Source organism: Anomaloglossus baeobatrachus, chromosome 12 (genome assembly GCF_048569485.1).
Source record: "Anomaloglossus baeobatrachus isolate aAnoBae1 chromosome 12, aAnoBae1.hap1, whole genome shotgun sequence".
In the NCBI taxonomy this organism is placed as follows: domain Eukaryota; kingdom Metazoa; phylum Chordata; class Amphibia; order Anura; family Aromobatidae; genus Anomaloglossus; species Anomaloglossus baeobatrachus.
Genome location: NC_134364.1, coordinates 21,196,311 through 21,213,153, shown reverse-complemented (window position 1 = coordinate 21,213,153; position 16,843 = coordinate 21,196,311). Strand labels below are relative to the sequence as shown.

Sequence of the window (16,843 nt, the reverse complement as noted above, 5' to 3'; positions counted from 1 at the left end):
AATCACTTGTAAGGCCACATCTGGAATATGGGATTCAGTTTTGGGCTCCACATTTTAAAAAGGACATTCAGAAGTTAGAGTCAGTTCAAAGGCAGGCAACTAGACTATTACAAGGAATGGAAGGCCTCCCGTATGATGAGAGGCTGGAAAAGTTAGATATGTTTAGCTTAGAAAAAAGACGTCTCAGAGGAGATCTCATTTATATGTATAAATACATGTGTGGTCAATATAAAGGACTGGCACATGACTTATTTCTTCCAAAGACAGTACTAAGGACCAGGGGGCACTCACTGCGAGTTGGAGAAAAGCGATTCCGACAGCTAAATAGGAAAGGGTTCTTTACAGTTAGAGCGGTCAGACTGTGGAATGCCGACCACAAGAGGTAGTAATGGCAGATACTATAACAGCTTTTAAAAAAGGGCAGATGATTTCCTCAGTACACAACATTGTTGGTTATAAATAACTTTGTGACCAAATGTAGAACTGGTGGAGGAAGGTTGAACTACATGGACCGAGGGCTTTTTTCAACCTTAGTAACTATGTAACTCCTATTTGGTCTAAGAAAGCTGAGTGGCCCCCTTGTGGGAGCCTTTGTAATTGCCATAGTTGTTGTAATCCAACTTTCCCAGGTCCTTGAATGGTAGATCAGTTTACCTTTTCATCTTGGCTTGAGAAAGCTGAGTGACATCCTTGTTATTGTCCTTTCCAGTCCCAGATGGTGATCGGCCTTATTACACTGAGAAGGCTGAACCTTATGGGAGCTGTCACAGTGGCTATATTTATCATATCTCAGCTTTCCCAGGACTCTGAATGGCAGATTGGGCAACCTGTTCATCCTGGCTTTAGAAAGTTGAGTGACTTCCTTGTTAGCGGTCATTCCTGATCCACGATGGTAATCAGCCTTAGGCTATGTGCGCACTAGGCGTTTTTGCCGCGTTTTTAGCGGCGTTTTTTACCGCGTTTTTGTGCTGAAAACGCAGTGACATTGCTTCCCCAGCAATGTCAATGGGTTTTCAGAAGTGCTGTCCTCACACAGCGTTTTTTTTTAGCTGCGTTTTTGTGGTGACCACAAAAACGCAGCATGTCAATTATTTCTGCGTTTTCCACTGCGTTTTTCACTCATTGAATTCAATGAGATGTTAAAAACGCAATGAATAACGCATATAGCCGCGTTTCTATGACTAAAAACGCAGCTATAAACGCAAGGGGTGGGCACTACAGTGACGTGTACAGGAAGAGGATTCCTTCTGTTGGTAAACACAGAAGCATGAATCCTCCCGGTACCGTCACCGCTGCCTCCACCTCCCGTCCTGTGCATGTCAGCTCCGTGCGGCGCCATGTCTGGGCGGGAGGTGGAGGCAGCGGCGAAAACCAAAGTGAACAGTAGAAAAAAAAAATGTCATATACTCACCTGTCCGCAGGGTCCCGGTGCCATGCCCGCTCCCATCTCCTCCCGGTCCCGCCGCTCTGGCTGTGTGCAGTTTCCCCGGGGCAGGACCTTGCTTGCAGGACCTGGCGCTGATCACCTGATGCAGTCACCTGACGCATCAGCTGATCGCGGTGTCGCCGGCTTTTTCGCGCCCGGCCGGCTATCAGCTGATCCTGCCGTCAGGGGACTTCATCAGCTGATTACCGGCAGCTCCGGCAGCGATCGTATAGGATCAGACTCCTGTCCAATCGATCACTCCAGGAGCTGCCGGTAATCACCACAGCACATAAGTGAGTATTATTATTTTTTTTTTTTCTACTGATGCATCAGCTGATTGTATAATCGGCTTTTATACAATCAGCTGATGTGTGATGGGATTCAGGCACTTACTGACACTGACACATCATCTGATCGCTTTGCCTTCCAGCAAACCGATCAGATGATATTGGATCCTGATTGGACGGCGCGGGACCCTGACCCAGGATTACTGCGGAGGGGGGTTTATTTCAATAAAGATGGAGTCACTAATTGTGTTGTGTTTTATTTCTAATAAAAATATTTTTCTGTGTGTTGTGTTTTTTTTTTATCATTACTAGAAATTCATGGTGGCCATGTCTAATATTGGCGTGACACCATGAATTTCGGGCTTAGGGCTAGCTGATAATATACAGCTAGCCCTAACTCCATTATTACCTAGCTAGCCACCCGGCATCAGGGCAGCTAGAAGAGTTGGCTACAGCGCCAGAAGATGGCGCTTCTATGAAAGCGCCATTTTCTGGGGTGGCTGCGGACTGCAATTCGCAGTGGGGGTGCCCAGAAAGCATGGGCACCCTGCACTGTGGATTCCAATCCCCAGCTGCCTAGTTGTACCCGGCTGGACTCAAAAAGTAGGCGAAGCCCACGTCATTTTTTTTTTTTAATTATTTCATGAAATAATTAAAAAAAAAGGGCTTCTCTATATTTTTGGTTCCCAGCCGGGTACAAATAGGCAGCTGGGGGTTGGGGGCAGCCCGTATCTGCCTGCTGTACCCGGCTAGCATACAAAAATATGGCGAAGCCCATGTCATTTTTTTTTCTTTTTGGGCAAAAAACTGCATACAGTCCTGGATGGAGGCTGCTGAGCCTTGTAGTTCTGCAGCTGCTGCCTGCTCTCCTGCATACACTAGTGAATGGAGGATGCTGAGACTTGTAGTTCTGCAGCTGCTGTCTGCTCTCCTGCATACACTAGTGAATGGAGGATGCTGAGACTTGTAGTTCTACAGCTGCTGTCTGCTCTCCTGCATACACTAGTGAATGGAGGATGCTGAGACTTGTAGTTCTGCAGCTGCTGTCTGCTCTCCTGCATACACTAGTGAATGGAGGATGCTGAGACTTGTAGTTCTACAGCTGCTGTCTGCTCTCCTGCATACACTAGTGAATGGAGGATGCTGAGACTTGTAGTTCTGCAGCTGCTGTCTGCTCTCCTGCATACACTAGTGAATGGAGGATGCTGAGACTTGTAGTTCTACAGCTGCTGTCTGCTCTCCTGCATACACTAGTGAATGGAGGATGCTGAGACTTGTAGTTCTGCAGCTGCTGTCTGCTCTCCTGCATACAATGAACATTTTGAAGAAGGAAATGACATCAGACCTTTTTTTTTTTTTTTTTTTCATCAACAATCTTTAATGGCATTGTGCACTGATTAAAAACGCAGTGAGCAAAAACGCAGCAAAAAACGCACCAAATCGCGGCAAAAACGCATGCGTTTTTGCCGCGTTTTTTTAGCCGCGGGTGCGTTTTTTAGACAAAAACGCACATAAAAACGCAGCGTGAAAAAAACGCCTAGTGCGCACATAGCCTTATTACGCTGAGAAGGCTGAACCATATAGGATCTGTCACAATGGCCATATTTATCATATCTCAGCTTTTCCTGGACTCTGCATGGCAGATCAGCCAAGTAATACTGAGAAAGCTGACTGGAACATTTGGAAGCTTTCACAGAGGACATATTAGTTGCCATCCAGTTTTGCTGGGTCCCTTAATGGAGAACAGTCAAATTAATAAGTGATTCATCCTGAATTAGTAGATCTATCTTGAGAAAGTATGACCTGTCATAGAAGCCATAATGGTGGTAAAACATATTTCCTAAGTTCCTGAATGGCAGAGCAGCATGTCATGCAACTTGTTTTTTCTAGGATGACAAAGCTGACAACCTTGCGAGCTACTGTGTTTTTCCAAAAACAAGACTCTGTCTTGTACTTTTTTTGCCCCCCCCCCCCAGAAAAGAACTAGGGCTTATTTTTGGAGGAGGTCTTATTCTTGAGGCAACATGGTTGGGGGTAAGTTTACCCCCCCTCCCCCTTTCCAGAAGACTTGTACTTACCAGGGCCCAGATATCTGCATGGCTCCCAGGTCCTCTCTGTGATCTCCGGTGGGTGCTGCGCGCCGTCCTCCCCTGCTTCTGATTGACACACTGACACACACACACACCACATCCAGTGTTACAGAATGCTTCTGGCTACAGGGAATGATGGGAGGAAGTCACGTGTCCGCAGGTCCTGTAAGCAAGCATTGCGTCAGGTCCTTGCGCTCCACTGCACAGCCTCTCAGGATTCTGCCCGCGAGAAGGAATTGGTGTCACTGGATGTGGTGAGTGTGTGTGTGATCTGATGTGTGTGTGATCCGATGTTTGTGTGTGCGATCACTGCAGGTCTTCCCACTCGGCGTCTGGTGGGTGTGATTGCGGGGTGTCTGCTGTCTATAATGAAGTATCCTGCAGTACCTTTAACTTTTTTTAGCTGCACGGACACTTCATTATTGAACCGCGACTAGGGCTTATTTTCGAGGTAGGGCTTATATTTAAGTCTTGATCCGAAAATGCTGAAAATCCCTGCTAGGGCTTATTTTTGGGGGCGGTCTTATTTTTCGAAAAACATGGTATATTGTTATATCCAGCTTTACAGGGTCCCTGAATAGTAGAGAAGATTAGTTATTCAGTAGTTATTAGTCTCCTGCACAGCATAAATAGCCCGTGAAAAATGCGTGACTGGTCTCCACAATAATATTGCTTAAACTCCGCTTTCTTGGGTCTCTGAATGGAAGATTAGAAAGTAAAGTATTCAGTGCTGTGAAAGCTGAGTGACAACACTGAACTGTCTTGGCACAAAGTCCGCTGTCCCAAATCCCAATAGACATATCTGCTGTTACAGAGGCCATATTACCTGCCACCCAGCTTTTCCAGATATAGATAAGCACCTGGCACCAAATATAGCAAAAAGCATGAGAACGCTATACCAAATATTCCGTGAATTTCCAGTAATCCGGCATCTGATAGTCCTAAAAGTATAATAACACTACCTTTTTCCTTTTTTTTTTTAATGGTTTTCATAAATGGCGTGATCAGTCCAGCTAATGAGGAGTGCGAGGAGGCGAATGTCATCTTCATCTGTCTCAGAGATAACGTAGTGATGCTTCCACTTTCCCATTATACTAATGACTCAATAAACCAAATATTGGATAAAAATTCTAATCTGACGTTACTGGAGGTCAATGATCATGGAGTGAAAATAATACAGCTTTCCCAAACTTCTGAACGGCACAGATCAGCCTTGGAGAAGAGTCTGTATAAACTTTAATAGGTGTGAGAAGTATGAGGACTAGGAAATATCTGGATATAAGAATATTCACTGAAAGCAAGCAGAGACCTGTGCAAAATTATTGGCACCACACCCCCGGCCATGTGCACAGGACACACTCAGCCTACGGTATTTCAAGCCCATATAATACATATGACTACTCCCCAAAAAGAATACAGACCCTGCAAACTAATACAGATCCCAGACCACCTATGTAAATGCTGTACAGTCTCTACAGAGACCCCTGACCAAGACCCTCAAAATAAATATAGATATTAGAAATTGGAAATACCCCAAACCAGAAACATTCCCCAGTCCAGACGCGAGACAAGACCACCTAAAAAATACCAAACCCCCAGAGATGACCCTTAAATACACCCATAACCCAGAACAGACTGTCTGAATAAATATGGACTCCAGACTACAACCCTTAAAAATATATATAGACAAGATCCTCAAAACTAACACAGACACCAGACCTGACCCCCTAAAAAGATACAATCCCCTAAAAACACAGCCTCCAGACTACACCCCATATATAAATATAGAAGCCAGCCCCCCTAAATATAAACATCTCACCACACTCCCACTTAATACAGACCCTGAAAATAAATACAAATCCTTGACCAAATCCCCAAAATAAAGATCCTAGATAAAACTCCCTAAAATGAATACAGACACCAGACCAGAACCCCCAAATACAGACACCATTTCGTATATATTTATGGGGTCTAGCCTAAGACCACACCCCCTAAATATTGACTCCAATCCAATCCATTGACTCTAATCCATACCCACTAAATACATATTAACACCATATTACACTTCCTCTTAATGCCGACCCCCGACCAGACCCCTTAAAATTAATACAGACAGCAGAACCCACCCAAATACAAACACCATACCACACTTCCTGTCAGTGCAGACCCCATAAATGTATACAAAATCTAAGACCAGACCCCTAAGTACTGACCCCTGTCCATACCCACTAAATATATAGACACTCTATTAATACAGACCCCAGACCGGACAAGCAGACACCTCTCCCACTCTGTGTCATGCTCCGCCACTTCTGCACTAAGGAGAACAGTAGATCACTTCTGGGTGGAGTATCCCTTTAAGAATGTGAATATACCATCAGAGCATAAAAATAATTCATTGCTCCTTGATGAATTCTAAAGAAGAGGAAATTAGAGATTAATTATTAAAAATGGCTGCGGCTATTCTGAGACCGGTGACAGAGGAGCTCTGCAGCTCCCGCATTGTGAATTCTGCTGCTCTGGACATCGAACAACTCAGCAAAATTTCAATATTCTAGAAAAATAAGACTCTGTGAATCCAACAATGAACAAAATTTTCAAGGCTGAAAACCTGTCCTGCTTTACAGATCTCACAGCTGGGGGTTTGTTACACTTGTCTACAGTGAAAACAACCCTCTGGGCTCCGGATTGATACATTTTACTTGCACTGATTCTTTGTAGTAAACTGGATAAATGGAGAAACATTTCTGCTGGATACAACTGTAACAAACCCCCAGATGTGAGACCTAGGACAGGTTTAGCTATTTTATTGGGTGTTTGATTAAATGGAGGTTTTAGTTTTTAAGAAGGATATATTTTTTAGCAGGATTACTACTAATCTCAGAAGGCTTCTATCTTTTGCAGAACTGTTCAATCTCCTGTTCGGCCTTAAAAAAATAATTCAACGTTATTTCTTATTTAACTATTGATCAGCCTTTGTTAAACTAAGAATGTTCGTAGTATACTTAATTACATTATTTTGCTTCCTTCTCTCTCAAACACCATTCTGAAAGTGCTGTTTTTACTGCCTTGTTCATGTCTTTTAGAAGCTGCTTTGATCTGCTTCTCTAAGAAGAATCTGTATTCAAACACTATTTATTTAACTATTGATCAGCCTTTGTAAAACTAAGAATGTTCGTAGTATACATAATTACATTATTTTGCTTCCTTCTCTCTCAAACACCATGCTGAAAGTGCTGTTTTTACTGCCTTGTTCATGTCTTTTAGAAGCTGCTTTGATCTGCTGCTCTAGGAAGAATCTGTATTCAAACACTATTTAACTATTGATCAGCCTTTGTAAAACTAAGAATGTTCGTAGTATACTTAATTACATTATTTTGCTTCCTTGTCATTCAAACACCATGCTGAAAGTGTTGTTTTTACTGCCTTGTTCATGTAATTTAGAAGCTGCTTTGATCTGCTGCTCTAGGAAGAATCTGTATTCAAACACTATTTATTTATCTATTGATCAGCCTTTATAAAACTAAGGATGTTCCTAGTATTTTTTAATTACATTATTTTGCTTCCTTCTCTCTCTCAAACACCATGCTGAAAGTGCTGTTTTTACTGCCTTGTTCACGTCTTTTAGAAGCTGCTTTGATCTGCTGCTCTAGGAAGAATCTGTATTCAAACACTATTTACAAACACTCAATGAGCATGGGGAAGAGGAGCAAAGACACTCGCAACAGGGAGAGAGTCTATAAATTGTGTTGAGCATGAATTCTTACAAGAGCAGCAGTTCAAAGTAGCTTTTAAAAGAGCATAAATAGGCAGTAAAAACAGCACTTTCAGCATGTTTGTTTGAGTGCGAAGGAAGCAATATAAAGTAGTGGAGTATATTAGGGAAAATAATAACTTTGGTAAAACTGAACAATAATTAAACAAAACTGTATCCAGTGTGAACAATCAGCAACAGACAGTTTTCTGCTGTCCTGAGAGTTTGCTTTTCCAATTTTTTACCCACAGATAAGGTCGTCTATAGAGCAGCTTCTGTATGCAAATAATGCAAAGTGATATGTCACCCCTCCCCCACACAGTCTGCTATCAGCGTTAATTAAGCGTCCTCCATTCACTGCAGCATTCCTAGCTGCATCCTAAAATATCACAGTTGCCCCTCTCCCTCATTATAATCTCCTGTGTATCCGTCAGCCGCCTCTTTCTTGTAACACAGCTGATTTATCCGCTTTTATCCCCGTCCTCCGCCACCTTCCAGCACAATCTACTCAGTGACGCCGGGTGCTTCAACTCCCATCATCCTCTAACTCCTATTTCTATCATTCGCTTTCCTGCCCCCCTCTTTTTTATATCAAAAGGGGGGGGGGGGATTGTAAAAACCCTGTAATGTCGCAATAACGGACGGAATATTCTGGATTATTGGACATTCCAAACTATCGGACACTGGAATAAAGGATTTATATTATACAGTAGGCACAGGGTGATATAATACTAATGTTATACTAGGTTGTTGTGGGGTCGTCTGTATCCATAGATGGAGAGGTGATGTTAATTTGGGGACCCTCGATAATAACGAACGAGTTAATGAGCTCTCCGACCAGCCATGTACAGCCCCTTAAATGTGCCCAGGTTATGTAGAGAGTAAGTGCTAAGTTTAGGAGCGGGCGCATTTCTCCTGGATGTTTCAGATCAGGTTACCTGGGTATGTGCCTGCTGAGAAAATCAAAGCTGAGGATCGCCAGCGCTGCCGGTAACGTGATCAGGGTCAATATTGGGCATCAGCGGAGGGTCTACAGGAGCAGAGTAACGGCACGTAACCTGTAATCTCTGCAATATGCCCACCAGGGGCCTTATGATATGTGCCCGTCCTCTAAAGCGTCAATTCTTAATCTGTGCCATATGTGCCCTAGGAGGTGCCAGCCTGAAGCTACAGATGCAGTGGTGCCTCCTGGTCACGCTGCGGTCACACGCTTCTAAGGCTGCTTTCACACTTGCGTTGCTATCCGTCGCCTTGAGGAATTACGGTAACCGTTGCAGGAAACCGTTTTATTCCTCATAGACTTCTGATAGCAACGGATGGCCTTGCGTTGCATCCGTCAGCCGACGCTGCGTTGCTTCCGCCTTGCGGATGGAACGCTGCATGTAGCATTTTTCTGCACTTGGCAGACTGGCAAAAAAACGCAACCTGCAGGATTCCGTCGGCGTCCGTTGTTTTTATAATGGACGCCTATGGTGGCGGATTCCGTTAGAATCCGTCATTTGATGGATTCCGTTAACGCATCCGTCTTTACACAACTGCGCATGCCCAGATGTGTAAAGTCAAGAACAAAAAACTATAACGGATTGCGTTATTTTGTACGATCCGTTGCATCCGTCACAAAACGCATAGCAAAGAATGCCGTCCAACGCAAGTGTGAAAGCGCCCTTACACTGTTCCAGGCTTCATTTATGAGGACATCATTGTAGGTGGCACAGTTATGGCGGTATTGTGGAAAGCTGCATAATGGAGTCAGTCACGGAGGAAGGTTTTTTCCTGGAGGCAATGGACTCTCTCTAGCTATGTAACATTATGGCTATGACTGATTATATATATATATATATATATATATATATATATATATATATATATATATTTATTTATATCACTGCAAAAGGCTCTGTTATGGGGGTGACAGCAGGAGGCCGCATTACTAATGGTCGCTACAGAAGGCTCTACAATTGGGGTGACTGCAGAAGGCTCCATTACAGGGGTCGCTGCGTAAGGCTCAGTTACCAGGGTCATTGCGAAAAACTCCATAATGGGGGTCACTGCTGAAAGCTCCATTACAGGGGTCGCTGTGGAAGGCTCCGTTACTGGGGTCACTGCGGAAGGCTCCGTTACTGGGGTCGCTGCGGAAGGATCCATTACTGGGGTCACTGAGGAAGGCTCCGTTACTGGGGTCACTGCGGAAGGCTCCGTTACTGGGGTCACTGCGGAAGGCTCCGTTACTGGGGTCACTGCGGAAGGATCCATTACTGGGGTCACTGAGGAAGGCTCCGTTACTGGGGTCACTGAGGAAGGCTCCGTTACTGGGGTCACTGCGGAAGGCTCCGTTACTGGGGTCACTGCGGAAGGATCCGTTACTGGGGTCGCTGCGGAAGGATCCGTTACTGGGGTCACTGAGGAAGGCTCCGTTACTGGGGTCACTGCGGAAGGCTCCATTACTGGGGTCACTGCGGAAGGCTCCATTACTGGGGTCACTGAGGAAGGATCCGTTACTGGGGTCGCTGCGGAAGGCTCCGTTACTGGGGTCACTGAGGAAGGATCCGTTACTGGGGTCACTGCGGAAGGCTCCGTTACTGGGGTCACTGCGGAAGGATCCGTTACTGGGGTCGCTGCGGAAGGATCCGTTACTGGGGTCACTGAGGAAGGCTCCGTTACTGGGGTCACTGCGGAAGGCTCCATTACTGGGGTCACTGCGGAAGGCTCCATTACTGGGGTCACTGAGGAAGGATCCGTTACTGGGGTCGCTGCGGAAGGCTCCGTTACTGGGGTCACTGAGGAAGGATCCGTTACTGGGGTCACTGCGGAAGGCTCTGTTACTGGGGTCACTGCGGAAGGCTCCGTTACTGGGGTCACTGCGGAAGGCTCCGTTACTGGGGTCACTGAGGAAGGCTCCGTTACTGGGGTCGCTGCGGAAGGATCCATTACTGGGGTCACTGAGGAAGGCTCCGTTACTGGGGTCACTGCGGAAGGCTCCGTTACTGGGGTCACTGCGGAAGGCTCCGTTACTGGGGTCACTGCGGAAGGCTCCGTTACTGGGGTCACTGCGGAAGGATCCATTACTGGGGTCACTGAGGAAGGCTCCGTTACTGGGGTCACTGCGGAAGGCTCCGTTACTGGGGTCACTGCGGAAGGATCCGTTACTGGGGTCGCTGCGGAAGGATCCGTTACTGGGGTCGCTGCGGAAGGATCCGTTACTGGGGTCACTGAGGAAGGCTCCGTTACTGGGGTCACTGCGGAAGGCTCCATTACTGGGGTCACTGCGGAAGGCTCCATTACTGGGGTCACTGAGGAAGGATCCGTTACTGGGGTCGCTGCGGAAGGCTCCGTTACTGGGGTCACTGAGGAAGGATCCGTTACTGGGGTCACTGCGGAAGGCTCCGTTACTGGGGTCACTGCGGAAGGCTCCGTTACTGGGGTCACTGCGGAAGGCTCCGTTACTGGGGTCACTGAGGAAGGCTCCGTTACTGGGGTCACTGAGGAAGGCTCCGTTACTGGGGTCACTGAGGAAGGCTCCGTTACTGGGGTCACTGCGGAAGGCTCCATTACTGGGGTCGCTGCGGAAGGCTCCGTTACTGGGGTCACTGAGGAAGGATCCGTTACTGGGGTCGCTGCGGAAGGATCCGTTACTGGGGTCGCTGCGGAAGGCTCCGTTACTGGGGTCACTGAGGAAGGCTCCGTTACTGGGGTCACTGAGGAAGGCTCCGTTACTGGGGTCACTGCGGAAGGCTCCGTTACTGGGGTCACTGTGGAAGGCTCCGTTACTGGGGTCACTGCGGAAGGCTCCGTTACTGGGGTCACTGAGGAAGGCTCCGTTATTGGGGTCACTGCGGAACGCTCCGTTACTGGGGTCACTGCGGAAGGCTCCGTTACTGGGGTCACTGAGGAAGGCTCCGTTACTGGGGTCACTGCGGAAGGCTCCGTTACTGGGGTCACTGCGGAAGGCTCCGTTACTGGGGTCACTGTGGAAGGCTCCGTTACTGGGGTCACTGCGGAAGGCTCCGTTACTGGGGTCACTGAGGAAGGCTCCGTTATTGGGGTCACTGCGGAACGCTCCGTTACTGGGGTCACTGCGGAAGGCTCCGTTACTGGGGTCACTGAGGAAGGCTCCGTTACTGGGGTCACTGCGGAAGGCTCCGTTACTGGGGTCACTGCGGAAGGCTCCGTTACTGGGGTCACTGCGGAAGGCTCCGTTACTGGGGTCACTGAGGAAGGCTCCGTTACTGGGGTCACTGCAGAAGGCTCCGTTACTGGGGTCGCTGAGGAAGGCTCCGTTACTGGGGTCACTGAGGAGGCTCCGTTACTGGGGTCACTGCGGAAGGCTCCGTTACTGGGGTCGCTGAGGAAGGCTCCGTTACTGGGGTCGCTGAGGAAGGCTCCGTTACTGGGGTCACTGTGGAAGGCTCCGTTACTGGGGTCACTGTGGAAGGCTCCGTTACTGGGGTCACTGAGGAAGGCTCCGTTACTGGGGTCACTGCGGAAGGATCCATTACTGGGGTCGCTGCGGAAGGCTCCGTTACTGGGGTCACTGTGGAAGGCTCCGTTACTGGGGTCACTGTGGAAGGCTCTGTTACTGGGGTCACTGAGGAAGGCTCCGTTACTGGGGTCACTGTGGAAGGCTCTGTTACTGGGGTCACTGAGGAAGGCTCCGTTACTGGGGTCACTGCAGAAGGATCCATTACTGGGGTCGCTGCGGAAGGCTCCGTTACTGGGGTCACTGTGGAAGGCTCCGTTACTGGGGTCACTGTGGAAGGCTCTGTTACTGGGGTCACTGAGGAAGGCTCCGTTACTGGGGTCACTGAGGAAGGCTCCGTTACTGGGGTCACTGTGGAAGGCTCCGTTACTGGGGTCACTGAGGAAGGCTCCATTACTGGGGTCGCTGCGGAAGGCTCCGTTACTGGGGTCACTGTGGAAGGCTCCGTTACTGGGGTCGCTGCGGAAGGCTCTGTTACTGGGGTCGCTGTGGAAGGCTCCGTTACTGGGGTCGCTGCGGAAGGCTCTGTTACTGGGGTCGCTGCGGAAGGCTCCGTTACTGGGGTCGCTGCGGAAGGCTCCGTTACTGGGGTCACTGTGGAAGGCTCCGTTACTGGGGTCACTGTGGAAGGCTCCGTTACTGGGGTCACTGAGGAAGGCTCTGTTACTGGGGTCACTGAGGAAGGCTCCGTTACTGGGGTCACTGAGGAAGGCTCTGTTACTGGGGTCACTGAGGAAGGCTCCGTTACTGGGGTCACTGAGGAAGGCTCCGTTACTGGGGTCACTGAGGAAGGCTCCATTACTGGGGTCACTGCAGAAGGATCCATTACTGGGGTCGCTGCGGAAGGCTCCGTTACTGGGGTCACTGTGGAAGGCTCCGTTACTGGGGTCACTGTGGAAGGCTCTGTTACTGGGGTCGCTGCGGAAGGCTCTGTTACTGGGGTCACTGTGGAAGGCTCCGTTACTGGGGTCGCTGCGGAAGGCTCCGTTACTGGGGTCACTGCGGAAGGCTCCGTTACTGGGGTCACTGCGGAAGGCTCCGTTACTGGGGTCACTGAGGAAGGCTCCGTTACTGGGGTCGCTGCGGAAGGCTCCGTTACTGGGGTCACTGCGGAAGGCTCCGTTACTGGGGTCGCTGCGGAAGGCTCCGTTACTGGGGTCACTGAGGAAGGCTCCGTTACTGGGGTCACTGCGGAAGGCTCCGTTACTGGGGTCACTGCGGAAGGCTCCGTTACTGGGGTCGCTGCGGAAGGCTCCGTTACTGGGGTCACTGAGGAAGGCTCCGTTACTGGGGTCACTGCGGAAGGCTCTGTTACTGGGGTCACTGAGGAAGGCTCCGTTACTGGGGTCACTGCGGAAGGCTCCGTTACTGGGGTCACTGCGGAAGGCTCCGTTACTGGGGTCACTGCGGAAGGCTCTGTTACTGGGGTCACTGAGGAAGGCTCCGTTACTGGGGTCACTGCGGAAGGCTCCGTTACTGGGGTCACTGCGGAAGGCTCCGTTACTGGGGTCACTGCGGAAGGCTCTTGTTTGGGGGACATACACTGCCTCCTGCCATTACCCCACCAACCTCTTAAGCATATTATCATCAATCCCCTATTATTTGGAGGAAAGTTACAAATCATTATAATCACAAAACGCTTTACACACGGGCGGCAAATCTAATCCTGGAAAATGTCTTAATAACACAATTTTTGATGGTCATAAAGAAGCATAAAACGTATCCACCAAGGTCTCTTCAGACTCTCCGACCCCATAGGAGCGGGTCTATGCAACTGTATAACAAAAAGGGGCACTTCATCCAATTTTGGGGTAACACTATTCGGGTGGTCATTGCGAAAAACTCCATAATGGGGGTCACTGCTGAAAGCTCCATTACAGGGGTCGCTGTGGAAGGCTCCGTTACTGGGGTCACTGCGGAAGGCTCCGTTACTGGGGTCGCTGCGGAAGGATCCATTACTGGGGTCACTGAGGAAGGCTCCGTTACTGGGGTCGCTGCGGAAGGCTCCGTTACTGGGGTCACTGCGGAAGGCTCCGTTACTGGGGTCACTGAGGAAGGCTCCGTTACTGGGGTCACTGAGGAAGGCTCCGTTACTGGGGTCACTGAGGAAGGCTCCGTTACTGGGGTCACTGCGGAAGGCTCCGTTACTGGGGTCACTGCGGAAGGCTCCGTTACTGGGGTCACTGAGGAAGGCTCCGTTACTGGGGTCACTGAGGAAGGCTCCGTTACTGGGGTCACTGAGGAAGGCTCCGTTACTGGGGTCACTGAGGAAGGCTCCGTTACTGGGGTCACTGAGGAAGGCTCCGTTACTGGGGTCACTGCGGAAGGCCCGTTTCTAGGTTGAAGAAAGTTTTTAAGAAATTCTGAAGAGCCAATGATTGTGGCATTATGGCCGACCCTGCGATCCATGGATGGGCCGCATCAACAGGAATTACAGGGGTTGGTGATGCCTTTTTTTCGGGGGGGGGGGGGGGGGGGGGGGCTTTGCACATTTTCTCTCTCTGGTCTAATGCCAAGGTATCATTCATTAATGCCGGACTATCCGATACTGGGATAAAGACATTTCACTGTATATGTAATAACGAAAAAAAACAAATAAATAAAAAAAATAAACTAATAAAATATCCTTAGAAATCTCCATCTATAAACAGCTCCTTGTCACCATGTCCCTGCGCGCAGCCATCTTTATATGATCTGTCCATCCACAGGATGAAGAGAAAACCTAAGAACATACTAAAAGCCTATCTGACGGTCATAATAATACACCAGAAAGAGCGAAGAGCGGCGCAAACCATATCTACATATAGTCCTACCTGAAATCATCCACGGCATTCATGGCCTATGCAGCTCTTCTCCCCCCGTGGACATCGGGGGACGCAGGTCTGCAGCAGATCTGAGGGTCACATCCAGGGCTGCTGCATTGTCAGGATGCTGAGCATTTCGGGAATGACATGAGACGGGAGGAAGGGTGCGCAAAATTCAGGGGCACGGACGGCTCCAGCAGCCTCTGCTCTACCCAGCTGCAGAAGAGCAGCGAAAAGAGAGAGTCACGTGACCGCTCCTGTAGGTCTGACTAATGCAGTAGCTGCCGTCTTGCCGGATAATGCGGCCAGCAGACTGGAGTCTAAAAGCAAAAACAGACGTATAAGCGTCCGCCTGGAAGAACGCGGCCCCAAATCATTAGAAAACTGCAGGCCAAATAGGCGCATTGCATTTCTGTTTATGTCTGTATCCGCCAAACTGTGCACTCACATCAGTCACCGTCCCCGGGTGAGCCTGGTATAATGAAGAACACGACCGAGTAATGGGGGTAATGGAGACCACCCTAGTATTTATTAGATATCACATTCATAGTAGAGAGTAAAATTCCTCTTATTCAGCATTAACAGGACCTGATGAGCGCCGAACGTCTACAGCCTAAAATAATATCTTATGGAGTTGTTTAGGATTTTTTTTTTTAAACCAGAAACAGCGCCACTCTCGTCCATAGGTTGTGTCTGGTACTGCAGCTCAGTCCTATTCACTTACATTGTGCCTGGCATAGAATGAAGAATGTATTGTATTTAGACCATATTTACCAATGTTTGGAAATGGGACTCCTGAAGAGTCTGCGAATCTCCCAGGCCCTGAGGAAACCTTCTAGAAATGAGGGATTCCTGAAGGGTTCACTTACTCCGCAATCCTTGGGAGGCAGAGGCCAAAATCTTGAAGATGGTAGAGAATAGAGATGGAGAGGATGGAAAAACATCATGAGAAAGAGTGGACTATAGAGAAGGGGCATAGTCAGTGCAGAACATCACCGGTGGTGCGCCCAGCTCTGCCTCCACCCAGATGCCAACCTCAAAAAAGATGGCAAAGATGAGTTAGGTGGAAATTGCTAGTGGTAATGTACTGGAGGCACACTGGCTCTATAGGGGCTCGTACCCCAGTAACAGAGTCTTCCGCAGTGACCCCAATAAAGGAGCCTTCCTTAGTGACCCCAGTAATGGAGCCTTCTGCAGCCCCTATAGAGCTCGCAGGCTCGTTGTGACTGACACAATGTGACTGACCCTATAGGGGGAGACCGCAAGCAATGTACTGGAATTACGGTGAATGACTGTATATAGGTGGCACACATGACTACACTGCACAGACGGGGCACACCACCTGTTACAGGGGCTGACATATCATTGGTGCAACATGTGCAGCCGCACAGGGACCTGAGAGGTCAGGGGCCACATCCATCTCCAAACCAGGGGGGATTGTGTATTTTGATGAACTCTTGAGCTGCAAAGGGCCCATATACTGTTCTTGCACAGAGCCCTTTTCTGTCTCTGTCCTGGGACCCATATTCTCTTCTTGCACAGGGCCCCTTTTCTATCTGTGTCCACTGCCGGGCCCATATTCTGTTCTTGCACAGGGCCCCTTTTCTATCTGTGTCCACTGCCGGGCCCATATTCTGTTCTTGCACAGGGCCCCTTTTCTGTCTGTATCCCCCCCCCCGGGCCCATATTCTGTTCTTGCACAGGGCCCCTTTTCTGTCAGTATCCCCCCCCCGGGCCCATATTCTGTTCTTGCTCAGGGCCCCTTTTCTGTCTCTGTCCACCGCCGGGCCCATATACTGTTCATGCACAGGGCCCCTTTTCTGTCAGTATCCCCCCCCCGGGCCCATATTCTGTTCTTGCTCAGGGCCCCTTTTCTGTCTCTGTCCACCGCCGGGCCCATATACTGTTCATGCACAGGGGCCCTTTTCTGTCCTGGGGCCCATATTCTCTTCTTGCACAGGGCTCCTTTTCTGTCTCTGTCCACCGCCGGGCCCATATACTGTTC

General features: G+C 49.0%; 1 protein-coding gene across 4 annotated transcripts in view; it reads right to left on the bottom strand.

Annotated features, from left to right (window-relative positions):
* The window catches only part of EVL (Enah/Vasp-like), a 178,561-nt gene that overhangs the window by 128,235 nt on the left and 33,483 nt on the right, over positions 1-16,843 (bottom strand). The window contains exon 1 of one of the 4 annotated variants that reach the window (XM_075330000.1): positions 14,848-15,125. The exons of the other annotated variants lie outside the window; for them this stretch is intronic. Coding sequence (XP_075186115.1) covers positions 14,848-14,870 — 23 coding nt within the window. The 5' untranslated portion in view covers positions 14,871-15,125. Of the gene's footprint in view, positions 1-14,847; positions 15,126-16,843 lie in introns of those variants that run through there. 4 annotated transcript variants of the gene reach the window in all.